General features: G+C 52.2%; 2 protein-coding genes across 2 annotated transcripts; one reads left to right on the top strand and one right to left on the bottom strand.

The window, feature by feature from the left end:
* Positions 1-360: 360 nt before the first annotated feature.
* Positions 361-5,870, top strand: BPIFB2 (BPI fold containing family B member 2). The gene is given in 16 exon segments (XM_050907618.1): positions 361-469; positions 737-827; positions 1,184-1,291; positions 1,449-1,586; positions 2,028-2,073; positions 2,365-2,425; positions 2,688-2,779; positions 2,901-3,077; positions 3,452-3,493; positions 3,627-3,747; positions 3,750-3,790; positions 4,101-4,168; positions 4,860-4,908; positions 5,276-5,339; positions 5,441-5,517; positions 5,802-5,870. Coding segments are annotated over 16 exon segments (1,353 nt in total).
* Positions 5,871-10,277: 4,407 nt separating this feature from the next.
* Positions 10,278-21,168, bottom strand: LOC127023402 (BPI fold-containing family B member 4-like). The gene is made up of 15 exons (XM_050907505.1): positions 21,057-21,168; positions 20,180-20,294; positions 19,555-19,659; positions 19,134-19,289; positions 17,623-17,686; positions 17,133-17,196; positions 16,593-16,684; positions 15,380-15,553; positions 14,526-14,579; positions 13,709-13,876; positions 13,529-13,596; positions 12,087-12,129; positions 11,487-11,550; positions 11,035-11,111; positions 10,278-10,429 (listed from the first exon to the last, which is right to left on the bottom strand). The coding sequence occupies exons 1-15, from the start codon at positions 21,166-21,168 to the stop codon at positions 10,406-10,408; spliced, it is 1,380 nt and encodes a 459-aa protein (XP_050763462.1). The 3' UTR covers positions 10,278-10,405.
* Positions 21,169-25,628: the final 4,460 nt, after the last annotated feature.

Genomic DNA, 25,628 nt, shown 5'->3' with positions numbered 1-25,628 from the left:
CCTCCATAACTTCCATTCGTTCCTCAATTACTTTTAGCTCCTGTTTATTTGCTGGTTTTATACGTGTTGTAGGCCATTATATGCTCTTCAGCAGGCATGATATTGCTGCAAGCACCACTCTAGCTTACAGACTTGCAGGGGATTTCAAGGCTGAGCCTTCTGTTGGTGCTTTTAAATCCCCAGGCACCACATGAGAGCTATGTGTTGTTATTGCACAAAAGCTGACAAGCTCAGGACCACAAACTCGACCCGGGAGTGGATCCATGGCTCCCGAGTGTGGCTCCGTGCCTTGGTGGCCGGGCCAGAGCCACGCCGCTCTGACCGGGCTGCTGCGGGTACCCTCCTCTTCCAGGCACCGGCATGGCGAAGCTCTGCACCCTGAGCATCCTCCTGAGCCTCCTGGTCCCCGCTCACGCCACCAGGTCACCCGACTGCGGGGGCATCCTCACCCCAGCAGGACTGAGCTACCGTAAGTCTGGACCCCGCATCTCCCACGCCATCAGCAGGGAGGGGACGCAGCAGCATCTTTCAGTCCGGTGATGGAATACCAGACACTGTCACCAGAAACTTAGGCCATTAATCAGCTCACTTTCATCTGCCCCTTTGTATAGCTAGTAACAGGGGGGTTTGGTAAGGGATGGAAGTGTGTCACCTGGACGGATTTCAGTCTGTCTGTCTCTGTGCATCAGACCACAAGCTCCAGAAGGTCTCATAAAATATCTGCCCTATTTTGCAGTTGCTGAAGTTTCAAAGCCACACGCGGAGACAGTCCTCAGGCAGGACCTAATGGCCCCGACAGTCCCAGACCTGTTTCTCGGCTCCCCAAAGTCCAGCGGGTGAGTCCGCGGCTCTGCCTCGCCCGGGCTTTGCCACCGTACCGCCGGTTCACGCTGGCGTTTAGCTGGAGTGCTTCGAATATCGTCACAAAAGGCATTTTGTCAGCGAGGGCAAAAATCCTCCTGGAGACCAACGCAGCTCTTTGTTTGCCAGAGCGGTCTAGAAACGAGCTCCTGGCTCCTCCTTTGGGGTCCAAGGGCAGCAGCCCCAGTGCCACCCTCAGGGCACCGATTTATCTGTGCGCTGTGCAGATCTCATGGACTTTTGGGGCTTGGCCACTGTGAGAGCAGCCAGGGATTGCACATCAGTCTGTGCTGGTCTCCTGACACCTTCGTTTCTGCTCCAGCAGGAACCAAATTAACTCCGTCAAAGTCACCGACCTGTCTCTGACGCTCATCCCCGACACCGGGCTGCGGCTGAGCATCGACGTGGACCTCGGCGTCACGCCCGCGCCGTGAGTGCCGGGGCCGCAGGGCTGGAAGCAGCCCGAGCTCCCAGCCGGAGCGATGGGGCCGCATCCAGCATCCGCCTGCGGGAGCAGGGGGGCCGGGGCAAGCGGGACTGGGAGCAGCCCCCGTGCTCCAGCCTCTGCCTCTCCTCCCCTGGCACAGCTCGACCACCAAGGTGATGAGACTGTCCATCCTGGCCGACCTCCACGTGGAAATGAACCCCGAAGGGAACCTGGAGCCAGTGACCTCTGCCTGCAAACCCACTGTGGAGGAGATACAGAGCACCGAGGAGGTGGAAAGGTCAACCCCACGGTTTTCCTTGTTACGGGATCTGGGTAACGGGGGAAAAGAAGAAACTGAGGCACAAGCATTTCTAGGCAGGAAGGTGATATGACTAAGATCTGCTCACTGCCCTAAAAGCTTACAAAGGTTAACACAAAAACTTTATCTTCATGGGAGGAACTTTGTTCTGCTTGCAGGGTTGGTTTCCCCCATTTTAAGAGAGCTTCATTCTCTCATAAGGGAGTGGATCTTTTAAAGTAGTGTAGCAGGAACATTTTTAATGCAAGTCTAATGGCAATTCAGAATTAGGATTCTGAATTGTAATCGTAGCTTAATAGATGATAGAAAATACTGATAATACTGTCTCTGGATGCCTTCTGGGTCGGGTAAAAGATGTTCACCTACACTTAGCTGAGCTGGTTCTCGCCTAACTTCTTCCGTTCTGTTGTTTTCATCCAGCAAGTCCTCTAGTTCAGACGTGGACAAGGAGATTAATGTCGATAAGGTAAGATAAAGTTTGTAAAGGCATGAGACAGGAGAAGACAAAGTTGTACAGTTCTGTAAGAATTAAAGCACTTTAAGTCAACCTGGTGCTTTGCCAGGTCTCCCCCGCAGCCCCGCACACAGGGCCAGGAAGCAGCAGCCCGTGGTCACCAAACGCTGCCCTGCTCCATCTCCCGGCTGCCACGCTGCCAAACGATGGGGACAGCGGCATCAGAGGCATTCACGGGATGCCTGATGCCGGGAAAACCCCCGTGTTCATCTACCGCCTCTCTTTTTGTTCTTTATTCCACAGGTTTGCCTGGAAGTCTCCAAATTGCTGCTTTTGCCAAACGAACAGCTCCTCTCTCTGACAGGTGAGCAGCTGGCTTTTGGTCTCGTTACAGACTAAGGGCTTCGGGGCTCATTTTGGAGCCGGTCACAAGACGGGACGGGCTCCCACTCTGCAGCAGAAACCCAGCAGCAGCGGCTCCGCCACCATCATCTCCCCGGGGACCCGCTCCCTCCGCTCGGCTCTCTTTCCCTGTCTCTTTACTCGGGAAACCCAGATGCTTCCCAGCTCCACCCTGCGGCACTGCTCCCCTCCTCTTTCTGAGCATCCCTCTGCTCGGTTTGCAGCTCAGTTCCCCATCACGCCGAGCTGCCAGGTCCAGTACCTGCCCCTGGCTGCACCCGTGTTCTCCGAGCAGGGAATCACCATATCCTTGCAGGTAAGTCCTCGCTTTCCAGCACTCACAGCCCAGCTCCAGGCTTTGGGAGAGCCCCTTCCTCCCAGTGCTATGTGCCCCGAGACACCTCAAACTCCTTTTCGCCTTGCCTGTGTCCCTGCAGACGACTTTCCAGGTAGCGGGGATGGCGATCCCCCTGCCAGTCAGCCCCGTGCCGTTCAGCGTGCCCGAGCTGGTGAGCTCCAGCCCTTCCCACCTCACCCTGGCTTTCTCTGAGCACTTCTACACCAGCCTCTTCTTCGCCCTGGAAATAGCTGGAGCCTTCAATATGACCATCCCAGTGAGTAGAACAAGCAAGCAAGGAAGGAGTAGAAAATATGGATTTGGAGGGACAGCCCTGCCCCACGAACGGCTTGGAAGAGCTGTGTGCCCTGCAAAGAAATGAGAGTGTGTCTCAGTGCCCATGGGAGGCACAGCCCCCCACCCCCAGGCTCCCAAAAATACTGCTCGTCTAATGATGCATGGAGAATTTGCCATGAAGAGTAACCAGAATGCTGCTCCTGGCACATGCTGGCGTGCAGGAAGGCTCCTGTGCACATCAGTGTGCGGCACAGTGCTCACCACAAAGTCCGCGCGGCCGTGCTGGACACAAGCCCCAGAGCAGCAGCCCCAAGCAGCCATCAGTCGGATCACAAGCTGTGCTTTGTCTTTCAGAGCCCGCTGACCACCGCCACCACGGCGCAGAAGATTACTCAGGTTCGTTGCCGTTGCTGTCGCTCCTAGAGGCACGGCCCCAGCTCGGGCAGTGCCCCCCGGCCGCCTGCCCACCACCCCGGGGGTGCAGGGGACGGCTGCCGTGCCCAGAAATAACCCCCCCCTCCCTCGGCAGATGGGCTCCCTCTTCCAGGAGGACCTACCGGTGGTCCTGCAAGCCGTGTTCAGGAGCTCGCCTCGGGTGGTGCTGGAGGAAGGCAAGGCAGCCCTGAAGCTCTTCCTCACCGTCCACGTCGGGGCGGATTGCCGGCTTTCCAGAGCTTCCTGAGTGTGAACGTGGTGAGTGTGCCCTGCGGGTGTGGGGAGCGTGCTCTGCAAGCGTGCTGAGCGTGCTCTGCAAGCATGCCTGAGCTGCACATGGGCAACGTCCTTTGCTCTGAGACCCGGCCCGACTGGTAAAGCCTGGCTTAGCCTTTACTTGCCACAGCGCTCACGGTCCCGAGCAGCGTCTGCCTCTGTTGCGTAGAGCAGGGCACGAGGAGCACGTCACCGGTGGCAGCACACGGATGGGTTCATTGCATCCCACTATTCAAAGCTGAAATGGGACCGTTTGCTCACTCTGATCCTGCCCTCTCTTTTCCCCTTGCAGGATATGTCTGCAGGACTCCTCCTTAGCGTCGCCAACACAAGGATGATGATCTCTGCAGCAGCGATAGAGTAATGAACCCAGTTATGCTGGGTCCTCGAAGGGGACGCGTCCCAGTCATAGCAGGGAAAGGAGAGGCAAAGCGGGCCGGGGAATTTCTTAGCTTTTATGGTTTGGGCACTGCAGAGGTAACTCGGTCCTGAGGGAAATGGTGAGACTCCAGTAACGTGGTTAGAGAGAAAAGTGGAAATTACACCCGTCCACCCCCTGCATCCAACACAGCCGTATGTGGGCGACCGGCACACACCAACACCGACCGCCTCTGCCTGTTCCTACCACACCACCGGCACCGCTGCTGGGCAAAGCACACACTCGGCTGCCCCATCTGCAAATGCAGCCTGCAGCTGGGGGGGCTCCAGCAGCTGGGGGGCTCCGGCAGCTGCCCGGCGCTCCAGACCCCGGCCCCGCAGCGTCCCGTGCCCCAGCCCGCTCACCCCGGCGCACGCCACCGCAGCCTGCCCACTTCAGCAGGGCCCCAAGAAAGCTGTTCAGCCTGAGTCCCAGGGGCCAAAACATCCTCAAGCCCTTGCTGCTGTGCCTGGGGGGGAAATAAAGGCTCCAGCCGCCTGCTCGGATGGGCTCAGGCACCAAGTTCACTGCTGGCTTGGCCCTGAACTCAGCCGTGCTGTTTGGGGGAACACGAAAGTCACTGCTTATTACAACTTATTGCAAGCAGCTCCTGTGCTGCTTTTTGTTTTCCAGGGATATTGAGCTCAGCCTGGCTGCCTCCGACGTGGGTCCGTGCCGGTAGGTGCCTCCAGCCGTGCACCCCCCAAGTGACCGAGCGCAGCCGCGTCCCCTCCTTGCACCGTGCTGCTGTGACGCTGAATGCAACAGCCCATGCCTTAGCACCATCCTCTAACAGGCTGGTCACCCTCAGCTGCACCAGCCAGCTTAGACTGCCCTAAACCATCCCTAAACCATCCCGGGCAGCAGTTTTCAGCAGGGAAATATTTACTTTGGGTGCTCGCTGCACCCTGCAGAAGGGAGAGGCAGGTCCGCGCGGGATTAGGAGAGGTCAATGAGCACCAGGACCCCTCTCTTGCTGGTCCCTGCCCCTCTCCTTCTGCTTTAGAGTCACGCCATAAGTGAGCTGACCGTGGATTTCCCTTTGGCAGGCTGCCTTACTGCAGGAGTTATTTTTGCCCACAATCCGTGAGGAGGTACCGGCTCAGATGAACGGTGAGGAGCCGGCAGTTTTGCAGCGGTGCTGCCGCACCGGATGCACGACGAGGACGAAGGCAGCACCCAGCTGGCAACTTCCCCTCTTTTTTTTTTCCTAGCGGTCCTGAGCGAAGGCGTATTCCTGCCCCACGTCTCCAGTTTTACCTACACTGACGTCAACGTCGTGATTCACAAGGTAAGAACTAAGACATTTAAATTGCTCCCTGCTATGTTTGATTTAAAGGGAACCCGGGAGCAATGCTTACCTCCTGGCTCCAGAATAAATCAGAGCCTGCTCCTCTAGCCCTGTTAACCCACAGAACCAAGTTTCATCGCTTTAAATAGGCACAGTTCCTCTCTAGCCCCACTGACACGAGCGGTAGGTGTGTTGGAGGGGCCACTGGCCCGCAGAGAGCCCCGTGCAGGCTGACGTGAGCCACACAGGCACCTTGCTCAGCCCTCGTTCCTCCCCTTGCTTAGGGCTACGTCTTGGTCCCCTGCAACCTCGAGCTACAGGCGAGGACAGGAGAGCAGACCACCGTGGGCTGAAGTCTGGTGTCCGGAGTAAAAGACTGGCAAAATCGTCTGTGACTCTTAAATCACACTTTGTGTTTTGTCCCTGCTTGAAATATTGAAAATCTTCTTTCTTGCCTTAGTAAAACAACACTTCCTCAGATTTAGGATAACAACGGCATTGCACTAGCGGCTTTCTCTTCCAGTCCTGCTCTTGGTATTTTTGTTGCACAAAGAGGATGGATTGTAACAATGTTCCATACTTTAATTAAACATTTCTCTTTCATACTGCATTTTCTGGTATGACTATTGACTTTTTTCCCCTCAACAATTTGTACCTAAAGACAGATGAATTTTGTCTTGCGAAGAACTGGTACCAGTACAGATGTCCAGACCTTACATTTAATTCAGGGAGCATGAAAATTCCACTAATTTATAAGGATGCAAAGCAGCCCCGCGCCTCTCAGCTGCAGAACAACGTGGCCCCTGCCAACAGGAGATCTTTCATCTGCTTTTCCTCCATTTCTCATGTTACTATGGGAACATTACGGCTGGTGGTTTTCCCTGGGTCAGAAAGAAGGGGGGGGAAAGAAAAAAAAAAAAAAAAATCAGTCTGCACAATGGTTTCTAATTTTAGACTTGAAGGCAGTTATATTTTCAAAACTATACTTCTGAGAAAGCTTATCACAGAGAAAACGCTGAATGGAACGTGACTGCACACGAACAGACAGTGCCACGTGCCGGCTTGGCACGCGCCCGCCCGACAGCACCAGCGGCTGCGTTTGTCAACATTGAGATCCTCTTTCCTACTGACCAAACTCGCCGCCACGCTCGAGAGGTTGTTCTGGAAACTAAAGGGGTGGGGGGGAGGAACCCACAACAGACCTGAGTGTCCGAAATGGAAGGGTGGGCTGGTAACAGAGCTCCGAAAGCTGCCCGAGTTGCTCCATCGCTGGGTGCTGTTGGCGGCTGCCTCCGGCCAGGGTGAGCGCATCGCGGTGCCGATGCCCAGGAAAAGCACCCTTACCGCCGACTGTGCGGCTCTCACGTAAGCTCTGCAACCGTGATGCCCATGAAACCATATTAATTACACATACATCTGCTTTCACTTGCAACAGCTATACCTATCGTTTCTAGCCTCTGGAGCTCCTGAAAAGCACTTCAAAACCTCATATTTCAGAGGCTCAGAAATAGGAAAGCAAACAAAACAAGCCAGGTTGATTTACTATAAGGAGTAAAAAACCCTGAAGGTTTATATGTCCAGCTTGGGGACCTGACTAACGATTTTAATGCCCGAAGTTGGCAATAGCGGGAACTGCTCCTAATAAAAGTTTCCTGGTAGAGCTGCAACCATTATTCTTTGACTAATATATCTTAAACCAGTTTCCCAAAAGGAATAAGCTACAGTAGTAAAAAGATGTATTTATTTGCCAGTGGATATTCTGGCTTCAGGCTTTACTGCACAGCTCTGCATCTCCAGCAGAGGGTTGGGGTCACGGGAGCCGCACACCCCGACTCCCAGCCCCACGCACCCTACCTGGGAGCAGCCGCAGGCTCGGGGGCAGAGCTGGCTTGCGCTGGAGAACTGGGGTCTTCTGCTGCTCCCTCCTGTCACCCAATTTACTGAGCCCCCCAGCACGGCTGCAGCTGCAGGAGACGGTCAGGGGTGTCCCCAGCCGTCACTTTGGGTTCACCTGGAAAAAGAAATGCTGAAAAAAGTGTTTGTATTAGCGTCTTTGGCATAAACAAAATCCATAATTTTCCTGGGCAGTATCCCAGGGTCCTGCAGGAAGAGCCGCCTGGCAATGCATGGCTTCCCTTGCCGGAGGCACACGGAGCACGACGTGACAGCCGGATGGTTCAAACGCTGGAGAAGCAGAGACAAGCCCCTTCGCCAGCCCCCGTGCAGCAGCAGAGGGGTGAAGCTTTACCGGGACATTCCTGGAGCAAGGGCTGGAGAGCCCGATGTCCTGCGCACAGCCCGGGCAGAGCAGCCGGTCCATCACACCCCGCGCCTGCTGCTCACCCATAACAAGATTTTCCAGCGTGTCAGGGTGCCGGCACACTGGAAGACGACTGTTTACTGGTTTTTCCACTGCAGACAGGATTGTCCCAGTTCTTATGAATTCTGACTTGCAGTTTCCTGCTCTGGATCTACTCCTGAACCCACCAGCAATTCAGAGCACTAGATCTATGAGTTGCAGAAGTAACGAGTTACACCAAGGAGATGCTGCCCTTTCCTTTTGAAAAGGTTCCTCTGCTCCTTCCCGCTCAGCACTGTGCGAAAAACGGCGCGACGGAGGCCAGGCCCCAGGAGGAAAAGCCGTGCCAGATGCACAAGAAGACTTTTCCACTTTCCTGCAAACCTGGGCTCATGCAGCCCCTGCCCTGGCTCTGCGAGACAGCGAGCTCTCCAGTTACACGCTTCCCGCTGTCTTTTCTTTCTCCAGTCAAACAGACCCCTGGGACAGTGACAGATCACAGATTACTCTGTAGTGTGCCAGCAAAATTAATCCCCTCCGGCAAACCGGAATGCACACAGAAGTGCTGGCAAAAAAGGTGCTAAACTTTACTTACTGTACAGAAGGTGTTTGCTCAGGAACCAGAACAAGACCTTGTACAAAGAAAGCCCATTATGCCAACCTGCGGGCAAAAAAGATGGATGGAGGAGCCAAGCCCCATCATTCCGGTAACCCCGAGGTGGCACAAAGCCGCTGCGAGTGCTGCAGCTGTGCGGCTGCCAGCGCAGGTCAGCGGGGCTGCTCATCCTGCCCACCGGGTAACGGGGTCACACAGCCCCCCGAAACCCCACTCTGCCAGCGCCACGGGTGTACTGGTGTCAGAGAGCACGAGCAGCGGGATTTGAGGCTCCCTGCTCCCGGCTCACGAGCATGGCCCAGCGGTCCACGGCATTCCCTCTTGTTCACGTCTCGCTTCGCAGAAACTCCTCGCCCGCATGGTTTAGCCGGTGCTGGGGCCGCCCGCAGCACGCTGCTTGAGCGGGGAGCCCCATCACCACGCAGGAGCATCATTTCTGCCCGGGGACAGGGCAAGGTCCGTGTTACCAGCAGCTGAACGGCCTTCGGAGAGCATGGTCCCACCGGCACCATCAGCCTGCACGAGGCTGGGAACCAAAGGAGCCGTTCAGACTCGCCAAAACACCGGTGTTCAGCGTTACCGTGTACTTCAACCCACCCAAAACCTTTCTGCCGTGACACAAGACATGCCAGCCCACACCATGACGGCGTGTGACACCGGGTTTGCCATTTGGCACAGCACAGGAGAGCTCTGGGCAGTTCGCATGAACCAGAACTGCCGACGGGTCCAGCGCATCCTCTGCTGTGTTCAGTGATTCCTCTGCAACATCTCACTGTGATGCTGGAAATTAATGCAACAACCAAGGGCTTTGGCCCGGCAGATATTGAACTATTCTTACCCTCAGGCAGAAATGCAGAACAGGATATTGCCCCTGTCCGTTACCCGATCGGTGCTGGACTTCTTCCGCATCCCCCATGCTTTAACAGTGACATACCGCCGTTAGCTTTGGGGACACTAGCAATAAATAACACACTAGTAATAACGTCTAGCGCTGGGGAAACCAGGCGTTTGAGAGGCCATTTCAGACCTCAGTTTGGGGTTGTTTGTTGGTTTTTTTTTTTTGTTTTTTTTTTACCCAGAATCATTTGTTTTTCTGAAATCAGAAATGCCTGAACTCTTTTCCCTGTGACGTGCAGAGACCAACTGACCATTACATCAGCCTAAGCAGACGTGGACTGTTGCAGGCAGATGGGTGCGCTCCAATGTTATCATACTTCTTTAGTTATCTGGTAACAAAGTTTCCCCTTCAGATTCTACTAGGAAATGCTTCATGACCTTTGGAAATTCGATTTCATTCTGATTTCTGCTTGTGGATTAGCATTTGGTCAGTCGGTTACCTGGCCAGGAGTAGCCACTGAAAATCCAAGTGGTTTTTTTCCTCAGGAATTTTGAGTGGAAAAACTTTTCAAACCGAAACCCAAAATGTCAGTTGTCACAAAGGAACCAGATCGCATAGCAGGAGGCAGGACAGATACTCTCCCTGAGAAGCATCAGAAACCAGAACCTCATTCCAAGCACTACAAAAGTAGGAATGTTTATTAAAAGAGTTACATGACACACGTATCCCGAGCTCCCACTCAGCACTTCAAACCCTTCCGAATGTGGATGGTGATGTTTACTTAGAAAGCCATATACAATTTTTTCATTATGTCAAGAACAATTTTCCCTCAGAGCAAAGTTAACAATTCCACTGCAGCATCGCATGCAACTGCTATAACTGTGACCCCAAAATCATGCTAATTTCTCTAAATAAATATTTGTACACAGAGCTGCCTATCGGGTTTTGACTTATGCAAGTATCTTAGTACTCACACGAGCCAATTAACTTTAAAGTGTCTTAAACGTTATCAAGAATCTTGAATCAAGTTTAGAAAAGAAAAGTAGATAATGCCGGTCTCGATGCCCCATCCTCGCCGGTCTTTCTTCCTCCTTCTGTGCCCAGAAAGACCTCTCCGTGCCGTGTGCGCCCCAGCTCACACAAGAATCACCAGCAGGCCCTGAAGAAGTGCAAGGAGCCACACATCCACGTTATTTCCCGACTTTGAGGGATGCTGGTTCACAACAGCTTGTCAGCAACGCACAGCGAACAGAAAACCCTCTTGCAAAAATCCTCACGTCAAATTTGTAATAAGGAGGGCACGGCACCCTTTGGGAAGTGTCAGAGAATATCCCAGCTCCTCTGGGACATCTCCAGGATGCACAGGGCTGGAATTTGGTGCAATTCAAGACACTTTGAGTGGTGCCACTTGACAGGGCTTGCCAGACCCCCTGGGCCCACATCAGAGCTGCTCACGCGGAGTTCTCCAGAAAGGAAAGGCAGCCTGGACGGGGAAACCAGGACCTCCCGCAGAGGGGCTGACCATTGCTCTCTGCGTACCTGGTTCGATAATACTCATGGGCATGAAGTACTCGGGCAGCATTTTCTGACCTGAAGGAGGTGAGAGCGAGCAACCCTTGCCGGCCTTTCGAGGCTTAAAATCTACGGCTCTTGCACACTAAACCGCCACTGGCGGGGTCCTGTTACAGGAGCCAGCAGCTAGAAACAGCCCCAGGGACCTGCACCGGCGCCTTGCAGGAGGAAATAGCCTTTCCGAACACTTACCGCTAATATCTGAATATCCACCTTTATTAAGGGAATGCCCAGCACGTTCGGCAGCGGGATCCCGATGCCCAGAGCGCCTGCAGGGGACAGACAGGTCCTGACACGCGGCCGGAGGGGCGAGCCCAGCTCCCACCCCACCACCAAGCTGCTCCCGGGGAAGGGCGAAGGGAGCAGAGCCGCTCAAGAGGCACGGACTGCAGCACCACTGCGTGCCATGCGTTTGGGCTTTCCTGACATTCTCCGCCATTAACCGTTGCCAGGGCCCTTAGGACTGAAGCTGGGGTGGATGGTGTAAGAATGAGGCTGGGACTTTTAACTACAGCCTCAAAATCGGGACCGCAGACCTTTAATCGCTCCAGCTCTCCTGCTCCAGCTTTCAATCGTGCACACATATCCCTCTCCCCTCCTCAGTCAATGCTCTCCCAGTCTTACAGCTATCCCGGTCACCTTACCGTTGATAAGGGGCAATAATGTTTCCACCAGCAGACTGCTGCAGTGTGGCTTCAAATTCGAGATCTGAACCAGAGAAGGAACAAGCGCGTGAGCGGTGCTGCCAGGCACACGACGGCGGCAAGCACAGCCCAGCGCTGCGGCTGGAAGATAGCCAGCCCTTGGGACTGGAAATCACTTCCCACTGACACAGCAGAAGAACAAATAGTGCCTCTTTTCTTTAAAGCAAATCTACTTTTCTTCCTCGACTTGTATTTGGTGCTTCCTTTGGGAAACCTTCTACCAGGTAAAACTCCTGCTGGAGCTCCGTGTAAGCTTTGCCCAAGCAGGGGTGAATAAACAACAGACTTCAGGCTTTACGTTTGCATTATTAGAAAAGGCAGAAGAAAAAAAAAAAAGCAGCAGCAAAAGAAGAATTGCTACGACCCACAAAGTAGAGCAGCTAACAACTAAGACCATCAGCAGATGTAACCCATCACAGCCAGGACACGTTACAGCATCACGCAGCGACCGCGTGCCTCCCTCCTTCCCCAAAGCCGCAGGGCACAGTGCTCGGCCACCGTGCCCGCCTAGTAAAGCCCAGACTGGTACGAGAGACTTACGTTACTGATGCCAACATCAGAAGACTCCAAGGAGAGGGAAGTGCTGCAGGAAAGGAAAGCAAACAGCACGTCAGACACCAAGTCACTGGCCAGAGCTCACAGATCCCTGCAGCGAGACCCCTGCCACTTCCTAGCGCAGCGCTGCTCAGCCCATGGGCAAGGGATCCCTGTGAGGCATCACTGGGGCATCCAGAAAGGGATCACAATATTGTAACACAAAAAGCAGGCACTGCCACGCTTGCAAGACAGAAAAGAAAACAGGAGAATAAAAGCTTCACCTAATTTTTATTGGCTTGTAAATGAAACAGCACTGCAACAGGGCACACACTAGCTCCTGGCTTCCCCTTCCCTCTCCCATGCCCAGGTAGTTATTCATCTTAGGAAAAGAGTCAGCTCCTGTTTAGCTGAGAGCAGAGCTTCTAGAAAAAGCATCGAGTCTGGATTTAAAGATCATGAGCTCTGGAGAATTTGCTACAGCTCCTAATCTATCATTGCAATCACACAACTATCTCCACAGCTAAAATATATGCTTTATTTCCACTTTGAATTTCTCTTTTCTACTTCTATTGAATCTTATTATATCTTTGTCTATTGAATTAAAAGCCCTTTGATGCATTTCCATTCTCTATATCGCTGCATACAAGCTATGCCAATGTTACTTCTAAATCTAGCTCCTTGACAAGCTAAATGGCTTGAAATCCTCAAACCTCACACTATAAGGAATGCTTTCCAATCCTTAATCATACCTTGACTGGCATTAATGACGGTACTTTCCTTTACTCCTTTATCACTCATGTCTAATATCAGACATTTCGAACTACTGCCCAGGATCGAAGTCAAGCTGACAGTCTTACAATTATTCAGGTTACCTCATTTCTCCTTGTTATAAAACTGACACAGACTTTTCTTCCAGTCTCCTAAAACTTTCCCACTGCTGTAATGTTTCCTGAAAGTCAGCAATACCTGTCCGCCTCATGCCAGCAGCCAGGTATGAAATTCTCAGATTCAGGAAATGAAATGCCTGTTTTACAGACATTGAAAAACATTTCGAGTTAGCGGCCCCAGAGCTAACGTCGCAATGCAGAGAATGTCACCAGCCTGTCAGAGGGCAGCGCTGCCCGGCGTTGTCACAGCCGTGTTTGTGCAACACTCCCGTCCCTTCTGCCGTAGTTCAGGCAGCTCCAGCAGCGCTGTGTCACCGAGGGACACGCTGCCGCTGCACTCGGAGCGTCCCAGATGAATTGCAGCCCTTCCTGCTGTCCTGCTCTCTTCTGGCCACTGCTTCCCAGAAAACTGAACCTGCACCCTGAGCTCCGGGAAAGCCGGAGTTCCCCAGCACGGCTGAACACCCAGGGCTGTCGCAGGGGAGCGAGCAGGCTGGGGCGTTGCAGCAGGTTTTGCTTCGAGCACCCCTGCGCAGGCACTGCGGGGACAGAGCCTACCTGCCCAGGGACAACCCCAGCACCAGTCTGCCTCCAGCAATCGACACGCGGGCGTTTAGGCCGAGGTCCTGCAAGCAGACAGGGAGAGGATCAGCCCATGGAGACGTCCCCATCCCAGCTGCCAGTCACTCGGCTGGCTGCACACCTTCACCGGTTCGAGGTCTTTACATCCACACTTACGGCCTTCAGCAGCAGGAGGTTGAGGATGGGTCCGTCTAAATGCTTAATGAACACCTGAATCATGACCGACAGCTCGACGGTGGCTTTGTTTTCTTCCAAGAGGATGAGCGGGTTCCCAGACAACGTTAGCCTAATGCTCAGAGGACTGGTCCCGTGGCAGGTGGAGCACTGTGGGAATCGGGGACGCATGGAGGTGGCTACCCGCACCCCGCACGCTGGCCAGGCAGGGGCCCGGCAGTCCTCCGGAGGACTCTCACAGCCCCATAACTCTGTAGGGCCTTCCCCAAGGTCACACAGACCTTGGACGAGCCAAATTTACAGAGCAAAAAAGTCCGGCAGCACGGGTCGGCACGCCTTGCTGCAGGCAGCAAGGGGCTGAGGAAGCAAAGGTGGACACGAAGGGGGCTGTGGCCGTAAGAGGGTGCCCGTGGTGCCCAGGAAACGGGAGATGCCAGACATTTATCAGCTCGCTCTGTCAATGGCTGCGAGAGAAGACGTTCCCCTGCTTAGAGAGCGGAAGAAGGTTGGCTACAGCCAACAGCACACAGGAGAGCGGGCACCGTGCAGAGGCTGCCGAGGGCTGGGCACAAACCTCCGGTCCCTTCACCCGCTCCCATCAGCCGGTCGGGCAGCAGGGCAGCCTCGAGCTATGCTGGCGCGGCTTGGCCGTGGTGCATGCTCAGCATGGCCAAGAGGAGGGGAGCAGAAGATTGGAGACCTTTGGCAGCAGCACGCCGGCACGTCCAGGCGCATCACTTGGACGGCCTCGGACCTGGTGAGGTTTACACAAACCCTCGCACCAGCAAAAGTTACTCACCCCAGCAGGAATGAGGGCCGTGATGGCTTCTCGCAGATGGCTGGCACCGGAGAACTGTTGGAACAAAAGTGCAAGCAGCCCCGATGAGCACTCCAGCTGATTTCAGCAACACCCGTCCTGCCAGGGCCACCCCTCTCCCACTTGTGTCCCTGTTCCCAGCCAGCTTGTTCGCACACCGGGGGCCGGTCCCCGAGCCCTCCTTCACTCACTGTCCCCAGTGAAGCCCCGGGCAGCTCAGTCACACGCAGACCTGTGTTACAGCAGCACCCCGAGCCCTCCGCCTTCTCCATCGCTCCCCCAGCTGCCTGGGCGATTCCCGATCAGTTGTTAAGGTCAGAGCAAGCAGCAGCAGACGGAGATGTAACCCAGAGGCTTTCAAAATTTGTCAGTGTGTAGACCCCTAATATTTCCCAGTGGAGGTACAGGTTGGAGGTACAGAAAATGCACAGGCGTAGAGAATTGCATTGCATACACGAAGTTGCTTTTCTCAGTGACTTTTTGCAGACTCCTTGAAATGGATTACAGACCTCCAGGAGTCCATGGCATAACCAGTACACAACTGGTTTCAAGAGGTATCCCTGGGGGTGCCCATACAGAAACAAGAGCGGCTGATGGTTGCACGTGCTATTATGGCTTTCTGAAAAGAGCAGTAAGGAGGCGGCGCTGGGGCTTGAGCATCTGCAGGTGAGCACACGCAGGCCCCAGCCTGGCGGCGTGCCGAGAGCCAGCAGAGGCTGTGCGTGCCGTGGATGCCACGCACAGCCCCGCTCCCCGAGCCGAGCGGAGGTCAGCAGATGCTGGTGGTGCCCCTTGCCACCTCCCCTGGCATGAAATACAGGCGCTGCTACACTCACGACTTCTGGCGTGCAGGTGAAGGTCTGGGGCGGTATCTGGACCAGGAGGGACAAGACTGCATTGAGAAAGCTCTGGCGCAGTCCCAAGACCAGAAGCTTGTCCAGCAGCGGAGGCAAAGCAGAGGGAGATGAGTCGTGGGGGATGATGCTGCCTCCCACCTGCTTCACCGCACCCTGCAAAGAGAGGTGGCACGGACGTTAAACCGATCCTTCAAACCTGCGAGGCATGCCCAGATCCTCGAGACGGAGAGTGCGGGGTCTGTGCCAGCTGAAACAGCCCACCTCTTGCCAGCAGCTTAGGGAAAGCATTGGATTCGGAGCAATTCCCTCTACATTTAACAGATGAAAGGAGCTGACAAAGGCCAGAGTGTGTAACTGAGGCCGCCTTAGCTAATAACACACTTTGTCCAAATCACAGCTCACGGCTTCAGTTCATCCTTGAGATCTCACTCCAAGAGCAAGCGAGCGGTGACGGTGCTGCAGCCCGGCGCTCCCAGCCCTGCCCTCCCGCCCTCCGGCGCCCAGCCAGGCGCGAGCCAGCCTCCCACTCTACAACAAACTTGCACCGATACCATCTACTTGCTAAGGGGACCAGCTCTGACCATCTGGGGGTGGTGGGGGCAAAGACTAATCCCGATGAAGAATCTGCACTAAAGCAAGAGCAGCAGCACTGATCGTACAGACTGCAGTGTTTGTTATCAGCCCCTGCCAGTCCTTATTGCTTATGTCCCAGTTGCTTCTCGCTAGCCACTTTCTTCTATTTACGCTCTCCTGTTTGAACGTGCTGTTTGTTTTTTGCTGGTTTTCTTTTCCCCCCAGTGAGACAGAACTAAAAAATACATCCATTAGCTTGGTTTAGCATTCACCCACCACAGAGACTGAATAGCGAAGGCAAAAAGCAGTAACACGCAGTCTGCAGGCAGGGCGAGGGAGAGGAGGAAAACTGCCTGTCCCAACAGTTACAAACAGCAGACACGCAGTCTCCGGATAAGTTTGCAAACTGAGCAAAAGAGGGCTTGAAGAAAAGTACACACAGTCACTTAGTGGTGATTTGGATAAGGATCTAAATATTTAGCTAGCATTTCCAGACCAGGTCATTAGCCCAGCTCCTCCACGTGCTTGTACTGGAAGAAGACAACTGCTCCCATGGGATGAGGTGAACAGTCTGAAAGGCACCACGCTCGCAGGGTCCTGTCACCCAGCGTTAACTTACATCTAAATCCAACCCAAGGAACAAGCCAGAGGTAAACGGGAGGCTGGCCAGCTGGTAGTGAATCGTCCCTGCCGTACCGACTGGGATCACCGCTTCACGGAGAAAAAAAGGTCATTACAACATCAGGAAATAAGCAGCAACACAAACTCCTCCCCGGACCCCACAGGCCACCAGCCAGACCTCACACCCACAACCACGTCCCGAGCACGCACTTCTGTGGGATGGTCCCTGCTACTCAAAACAGCCAAAACATCCCCAAATTCAGCTTTGCGGGATTTGCCTTTAGAACATAGCCCAAAAAGAGCGTCAAAGATAATAAGCTAAATCCCAGGGTCACGTATAAAAATGACATAAGGAGGGCCAAGGTGCGAGCAGCTCACTTGGACTGCTCGGGTGTGAATTCAAGGTTCAATAACAGTCCTGCAGAAGTGCAGCTCCTCCCTGATGCGCTTACGGACTGGACGTGGGAAAGGGCACTTCCCACCACGGGACTGCAGGGAAGGCGGGGAAGCAGCACCTCATCCTCCTCAAGAAACGCACCGTTGAGAGTGCCCAGGAGCTGGATGTTCACAAGGTTGACGACAATATCGACTACAGGACAGAGCTGCAACACAAAGCAGAAATGCGACTGGCTCAAGCCCCCTCGCCACCCCTCTTGCAGGGAGCCGTCACCCCGCAGCCTGATCAGATCCGCTCCTTTTTAACTGAATCCCCAGGGAAAAAGTGCTGCGTGGCATTAGGCAGCAGCCGGGATGCCGTGAAGGACTTGGGGGCAGCGGAGCATCCCTGGAGCTGTGGTACCACACCAAAGGGGACTGCTTTGATCTGGGCAATATTTCAGGCATCGCCCTGCGGGCAGAAACATGCCGGCAGCAGCCAGGCTGGCCACGGGCATCCCTGCCCAGCAGCGCACGCCAGTGACGTGGGAAAGCAACACAGAAAGACGGCACAGCTTGGTGTGACCTCGTAACGTGTTGTCCCCAGTATTTCTGCATTCCAGCTATGAAAGGAGGGCAATCTTCAGGCTTACCAAACCGGGCAGAGTTGCTGTCAGCTGGTTAAGCACTATCTCATTTACTGATAGGGAGAGCAAGCTGGAAAGGAAAGAAAAAAAACTTCCAATCACTACAAGCACAGCTCCAGGATAGGAGACCAAAGGATTTCCAGCCTTCATTTTACACACTGCTACGTCCTTAGCCATCCCTTCAGGGCCACTGCTGCAGCTAACACTGGCAAGAGCAGGGGCTGCGCAGAAGGCAGGGAGGGCAAGGAGCTGCTTGCCTCCACCAAGGCAAGATTTGGGCTAATTTCTGAGAATTGAAGGCTTCAGCACTTGGGGTGCGCAGACACCGTTGCACGAAAGGAGTGAGCCTTTCGCAGTGCAAGCCGAGTTCAGTTGTCTCCCTCCGTTATTTAAATCAGTGCTGTAGTTAAGGGCAGGTGGAGCTGTTATGAAATATCTCCATGTTAGTTATGGGAAACAAACAATTTACATGTGGAATAACAAAAGGAGAAATCTGCTGTGTAACATTTCAGCACTGCTGCTAAACAGATCACTCCGGGATGTGTGATGCCTGCAGGCAGCGCAGAGCCATTTACTTTTGATAATCAACATATTTCTGGACTATTGAGTTAGAACATGCAGCAGCACACTTGGCAAGCCACAGACAGCAGGAATTCATAATGCAAGTCATTATTCATGCCCAAGTTCTGCCCATAGATGCATCTGAGGAACTGCCATGAAGTCAATCGCGTACATCCACACTCCCCCTTACCCCACAGGCACCTCTCTTCCTGCACACCATCACTTTAAACCTGCTAACACTTAAAATATGACCCCCGGAGCGAGTGAGCCGTGTTCCTCTATTCACTTACAGAGTCTCTTTCAAACCAGCTGCTCCACTGAGTGAAATGTAATGCATAATGCAAAAATTAATTAGGAGAAATTCAATGAACCTGAAAAGTGAGTAATTCAAAAGCAATAAAAGACAATATTTCCCATGATCAATTTACTGTTGCATTCATCAATACATGAAGTCAGCAAATTCTTTTTGCCAAGAATTGAATAAGACTGAGCAAGAGATGGGATATTTGCACGGAATTACACACACCCACAGCGGTCAGACCGAAAGTCCGTATGCCCAGCATCTTTCTGTGAGCGCAGCCAAAGGCAGAGTATAAAACCCGGGCAAGCAATGGTGCTGTTTTCCTAGAACACTCCCTGCCCTATTATTCCTACCCTTTGGATATCAATTCAGCAGCTAAGTCTAAAGAAAGTGCATTGGAAGAGGTACCAAACCTCATGCTTCAGATCTTAAAATTTCCACGGGCAAACACGGCAAATTAACCCTCATCTTCCGACCACCAAACTTTCTGCCAGTTCCACTGAAGCAACTGGCTTTGGCAATGGGAAGGAAATTACTTCTCTGAGGCCTGGCTCTGTATCAGCTTAGCACCGTCTGTGTCCTGGCAGACTGTCTAGATCATTGGATAAAGAGAAGAGGACTGCACGCAATGGAAAACAAATCCACAGGCACTTACCCAGAAAGGAGCTTGATCTTTATGGCACCAAGAATGCAGAGGCAGTCTTCAATGACGACCTGGACCGTGCCCGATTCAAAATTCGTGCATTTAATGTTTGCAGTAATGTTCACATCCACTAAGATATCAATTAGTTCTGAAAGAAGGCCAACCAAGCTGAAAAAAGTAAATAGGTTGAGCAGATTTCACCTCTCAGCCTCTAACCAGAGAAACTCAGCAAAGCCAGTAGCAACAAACTGCACCTCCACCTCCTGCCATTCATTACAAATGCCACAAGCCACCCTTTGGTGCCTGTTCTGCTCTGTGACTTTATTATAGGTAAGAAACACCTGGAAAGCCATAAAAGATGCAAAACATTGCACAACAGGAAGCCTGTGGGTAGGGGTTTCCCTTAAGAGCCACCGTGAAACACCACACTCACCAGTTGCCGCTGAGCTCCAGCTTCGCGGCGATGGTCAGCTGGACCCCGATTCCTGGCAGCAGCACCACTGACAGCTTGGGGAGCCGAACCTTGACAAGGTGTAGGCTGCAAACAACAGCAAAAGCTGGCACAAATTAAAAGCACCTTCTGATAGCTGAGCAGCTGTACCCACTGAGGAACCCACAGCGCCCACATCACCACGGCCACCTCCAGCAGGAGGCACGGGTATTATAAGCAAGAGATACCAGCTCCAGGAGGAGAGACAGAGTCTGCAGCTGAAACCCAAAAGAAGGCAACCTAGAATCATGTTAGGGTGGAAGCCAACTTCATAGAGCAGTCAACTTTTTCTCCCTGTGACCCCTTCCTCCCTCTCCCAGTGCTGTCAAGCATCTCAGATATCAACAGCAGCACCAGAGCCGTCATTCTGCATCCGCAGCCATAACCTGCACTGCACTTCACCATCCACCTCGCTACCACACAGAAACTTCTCTGGGTCCGAACTTCAGTATCAAAATAAACCAAGGATAACTACTTGGGGCATTCATGCCAACTGCAGCCCAGCTTTTGTTGCTTCAGAACTGATGGTGAAGGTGCACTCACAGGGAAGCCCTCGCTCTCCACTTACCCAGTGATGCTGGTGGGGGAGTTCAGCAGACCCCCTTCACCCATGATGTTTGGGAGCACGAGGCCCTGCAGGTGCTGCTGGAGAAGCCCGTTCTGAAGTATGGCATCCGAGAGAACTGGAAAACATCTCTGCGTGAGGACCGGCACTTGCAGCAATGACCTCTCTCCTCTCACTCAGATCTGTCCTGGCAAAGGCATCACACAACAAAGCCCCACCGCTCCCCAAAACTCCTTACAAAGTCATTAGCTCTCTCACTGCAGTCAAATCACACAGGGGGTGATATTTTACAACTTGCACTAAACCAAAGCTGCCCTTAGTGAATTAACCAGGCGGGACAGCAGTGGAGAGCATCCCAGACCTCTGACTTAAAGACGACAGCACAGTTGCGCACTACCAGAAATGACAGCTTCCCCACTCAGCGGTTGTGCTTCAACTCACAACTTGTTTCCCATTTGTAAAGGGGTTTTGTTTGTTTAGTTTTTGGTTGTTTTTTTTTTTTAATAGAAGCGACTTGAAACAAGCCTCTTTTTTTTTGCTGGAGCATTGCAAATATTAACATGGCTGCTAAACTTCACACCAGTTATTTGCCAAATATCAGCTGCTCCAATATGGAAATGAGAAACTAAGACAAAAAGAGGAAATAATCCAGATCTAGCCTTGAAATTCTGTATGGCTGTTTGGTGCTGAAATGTGTCCCAGTTCTGGAGCAGAGAGATCTCCCTGACCCGTGAACCCAGCAATGGCTGTCAGAAGCTCTGAGCAAAGTCTGCAGCCCTGAGGAACTATAAAATAAAGATGAAGATGTTCAGGAGGTTTTACTCCATGTCACGGTCCCACATAGCTTTCAAAACAAACATAACTCATGTTTTCTAGTTACCGTTCTGCATTGCCCCTGGACTGACGGCACAGGACAGACCGGACAAGACTTCTTGGGAGGGCGAGAGGAGGCCACAGAAAAAGACGATTCCAAAAAGTTTCATCATTGTCATCTCCAGCAGACTCCCCTGCTGGCAAGGGAGACATCAGAGCGAAAAGTGGGGGAAAAGCCTCTAAGAAGAGATCTCAGTGTCTTTACAAGGAAAGAGATCGAGTGAGAAATCCCTCCTCTTCTCTTTATCGAGCTCAAGTGAGACTCTGCTCGAGCCTGGGGCAGCAGGACCTTGTTCACATCCACACGCGTGGACAGACTTCAAGTGTGGGTCAATAAAAGCCCTTTCCTAGTCCTTTGTGACTGCCCCAAAATATTCTGCGTTCACACAAAAGAAAGTCAAACTGCTTCTCCCCTCAACTGGTGTTTAAGCAGTCATTGTTTCTGTATCCCTTAGATGAAAAGTTACTTGTGTTTTGGTAAGGGTCTTTGCCAAGGGAAGCATCTGAGGATTATTCTTGTTCTTTCTAACTTTCAAAAGCAATAAACTAAAGCTCAAATGATAAAAATAAGCTAGCTATAAAGTTATAATTTAATAATTATTAACATAACTTTAATTATGAAATGTCAGACATAGGCAGATGATTAGGAGCTTGGTGCACAGCAAAATCTCGAACTAAAGCAGCCAAGCACGAGGCACGCTGTGCGTGTCCTTCCAGAGCGATGACACTACCACCACGCACATCTCCCGGCCAGCACACAGCCTTCACCAGCCAGGGCTTGGATGCACAGACGATGCTATTACCTGCATCAGCTGCAGCCAGCTGGGAAGCGCTCTCGGGTCTGCTTGGGCTCTTCTGGAAGTCGTCGAGACTCTGCGTCGTTCTCCCTTTTCTTCCTGCAACTGAGATGGAAGAAGTCGCCCTTATATAAAAACTGCAGCCAACCAGACACACCTTTTCCTCACAACCTCCACGTCTCAGGAGCAAGCATCCCTCTGTACTCTTGCTCTTTGCAAGCAACACCCAGCTGCCACCTCTCGTGATTTATACGAGGTAACGTCATCGCCGGCTTGACCGGTTGCTGTTTCCCTTTGTGGCCTGGATCACTCGGATGCCGCTTTCCCCCCCCTAGTCTGTCTTAAAAAGGATGCCCTGTGATGGTGGCCCCAGTGGGGATCCCCATGCTTTGAGGAAACCAACTTTTTAGGAAATCGTGAGAATTACTGAAGCATCTAAACCTGACAGGAGGCTGATGGGGCTGCCTGTACGGGAAGGCAGCGCACAGAGCCCATGGGCACAGATTCAAGGAGGCTTATAGTAGGAAACGATCTACTTTTCCCAGTCCCTGAGGATTTGCGGGACTAATAATGCTCATTCCTGTTTCAAATGCAGCGCTGGAAAAAGATTTTCTTGACAAAAAGCAACGTGGAGAGGTTGCAGAAACCTGATAAATGTTGGCTTTGTTAAGACCAAGCTTCAAATTGATTTCGGTTGTATCCGTAAAGAGTGTCATGAATTGACTGTACAAAATGAAGTTGTATTGAAATGTATAAAGCCAACAATATCATTTTGAATAAGCAACACTTACGCTAGCTGAATGAGCCAAGGGCAGCACAAATGTGTATTTCAAAGGAAAATCTCATCCCACAGGGATGAAAACCTCATCCCTCAGCAGACGCCTTGGCCAGGCTTCGTGGAAGTTTCCATTGTGCAGGGCCCTGGGAAGATCTTATCTGGGGACTTTGTTCGGGTCTGGTCACCCATGTTCAACAGGGACGGACTCAGACGGAAACCGGGCAGCAAAGGGCTGCCGAGATGACTGGGAAACCGGAGAGCGGCCGGCGCGCTCGGCCTCACAGAACAAAGACGAGCAGAGATACGATCGTTCTCCACAAACACGGGAGAGGGGTAAATACTGGGGAGGGAGAGGAGAGCTGCTTGGGCTCAGGGACAATGTTGGCACAGGAACAAACACAAGCCAATGCGTTCAGGTTGAAGTTAGGAGAAAGCTGCTACCGCCACGGCGAGTTTTGGGCTAGCTTTCCCATGGGAATACAGAAGGCAGCAAAAATAGTCTTAGGATGCGCTTCGATACCGCACAAGGTGTTTTCCTGCAGTAAGAGCGAAGTGCTCTCAGCGAGCAGGAAGGTCCTTCAGCACGTGCTTCCGAGGGCTCAGACTCAACAAAGCAACCCCATCGCAGAAACGCTGTATGAGCTCTTGTTTTATTTAACACACACTCAATCTGGACTGCATTCGGTGTGCTGATGACAGCCTAGTCCCAAAAACAGGGAATGAGGTTAGCCCCTCCGAGAAGGCTGGAGCAGAGCGAAGTCAAAAACCATCTCCCCCGGAAGATGCAGCCCAGCTGCCCGCTGAGATCCCGACTGCAGTGCTTTGTCAGCTGGGAAAAGACACGGAGCAACGCTGCAGCCCCCCCAGGCCCTTCATGGGGTGCACAGTGCAGAGCCACGCAAGGGGGTCCTGCCCGCAGCTGACCCCCAGGCAGCCGATCCCTCGCCAGCACATCGCGGTGCCCGCATCCGACCACCGGCTCGAGTCCTGCTTTCCCCGTTTTCTCCCCGGGCGTCTCAGGATGACTGACACTTACTGTTTTTATTGCTGACTCTGCTGCTCGCCCCAGTGTGCTTTTACTGCCTGGGACAACCTCCCCGCGTTTCTCCTTTTTTGTTCCCTTTCAAAGAGCCTCACCCAAATGCACGAGGCCGAGTGGTCATCAGAAATACGCACAGTGAAGCGTTCAGGAGACTCTGCTCCAGCCTTGTACACGCTGCAGGAATATCGCTGCTGGCAGAAGTCAGCTACTGAGCACGTACAAAAGTAGATTTCCAAATGGTTTCAGACACGCCACTGTGTGTGCAATAAACACCCGAGTCGTTGCATATGCACAACACGACTGCACGCTCAAATCAGATAATCTCGCAGCTAAACGGCAAGAGGCAGACATCCGTGTTCCTACCTGACGCACACGTATTGTACCAACAGCAGCGAGCAGAAGCTGGAAGCAAAGCAGCACATTTTACGTGTCGCCGTAGATATTTCTTCTTGCTGTGCGAGTTTTTCTCATTCAGTCATATCCTTTGCCTCCCTCTCACGCACCTATATTTCATTTTCTCCTTGCAGCAGTGATTTAGATATCACTTACCAGGAGGCTGAATTCAGTTCTGCAGTGACAAGGGAATATATATTAAAATGAAGCATTGCAAGAAATGCTAGAAGAGATTATCACAACACAAATGCTGGAAAGTGGAAGGACTTATGGAAAGATTAACACCCACAGAAGCCTCTGGCATTCTGAACTGCCCCGAGCTTGCGGCTCAGAAAGATGGCAGGTTAAACAGCAACAGGAACTTTAGAAGAGTAATATTAAAGTAAATAAATATTATAATTTACTAAATACAATTAAATTCACTGGTATTTTTTCTCTAATGTTCAGAACCATAGAAGCCCAGGGAAAACTTAGGAGAATTACATAGATCTCAAACTAAAATGTTGAGCAACATTAAAGAAAAAAAAAAAAAAAAAAAAAAAATCAGAATTTTTCCACCACAGTTTGAAGAAAACCACCACATTTTTATGACAAATGGTGGTTTTGAGACATTCCAGAGGTTTGCAGGCTACAGGAGCACAGAATTCCTTCATTGTTATGTGGCGAATAAAAATTTAAAAAAAAAAAAAAAAAAAAAAAAAGAGTAACCTCAGCCTGCAAAACTTCTTTAATGGGCAAATAGTAATTCCGTATTAAGAATACACATAAACTGAATCCTGTCTCTCGAGGTGAAAAAGCTAAATCTGGTAGCAGGAATTACACCCTGCGATGGAGCTGCCCGTCCAAATATTCAGCCTGTTCTCGTGCAGGGACGCTTCCTAGACGTGAGTGACTGCTTCCAAACGGATGCCGTGAACATTAATGAAGCTGCTCAGTTCAAATGCCAATAGAAAGAAACTTCCCTGATGTCAACAAAAAGAAGCCAGCTCAAGAAAAAGGAGAAAGAACTCAGGTAGGAAAATGACACAGCAAACCTCAAACAAAACTAGGCTGCTAGAACAAAAACTGGAAGAGGAAGGGGGGAAAATGAAATAAGTTTTAAACACTGACTGCGCCTGGGCTGTGAACGTCCAGCCTGGTTTCCGAATAGCTGAAGTTCAGCTTTATGAACTGTTTTCCCCACCCGGCACTTTACCGGGGAATACGGCAACGATGGCAATACAGTCGGATTTGCACTGCAGTGGGTCTGCCCCCTCGGCCAGCGTGTCGGTCAGCGGCAATTCAGTCCAGGGACTGCAAAACAAATGCACGGAAAAGTGTCATTTGATGCTGTATTCGTTCTGCCTCATTGCACGCAGCCTTGCTCAGGGGAGAGTTTTTCCACTCCTGTTTATGAAATTGCTCAGGGAAGTGGAAGGAGGGAACCTCTCTCTGAACTCCCCGATCCAGTGTAACACGCTGAATTGTGCAGCCAGAAACGCTGCGTTAGCGGAGCGTCTGTCTTTGTCAAGTTACCTCTGTCCTTGTTTGGTTTGGGATGGATGAATCCTCCCAGAGCCAGACTCAAAA

The sequence above is a fragment of the Gymnogyps californianus genome, chromosome 17 (assembly GCF_018139145.2).
Source record: "Gymnogyps californianus isolate 813 chromosome 17, ASM1813914v2, whole genome shotgun sequence".
Lineage (NCBI taxonomy): Eukaryota > Metazoa > Chordata > Aves > Accipitriformes > Cathartidae > Gymnogyps > Gymnogyps californianus.
The sequence above is the reverse complement of the archived record's forward strand: the minus strand, read 5'-3'. Positions and strand labels throughout refer to the sequence as shown.

Excerpts from the sequence above, each read along its gene's own strand:
- LOC127023402 (XM_050907505.1), bottom strand. The coding sequence starts at position 21,168 with ATGACAATGATGAAACTTTTTGGAATCGTCTTTTTCTGTGGCCTCCTC. Across the intron at positions 19,660-20,179 it reads TCCCCCACCAGCATCACTGG|CCTACACCTTGTCAAGGTTC; the intron begins GTAAGTGGAGAG and ends TGTTGTTTGCAG. Across the intron at positions 11,551-12,086 it reads CTGATGTTGGCATCAGTAAC|ATCTCGAATTTGAAGCCACA; the intron begins GTAAGTCTCTCG and ends TCTCTGGTTCAG.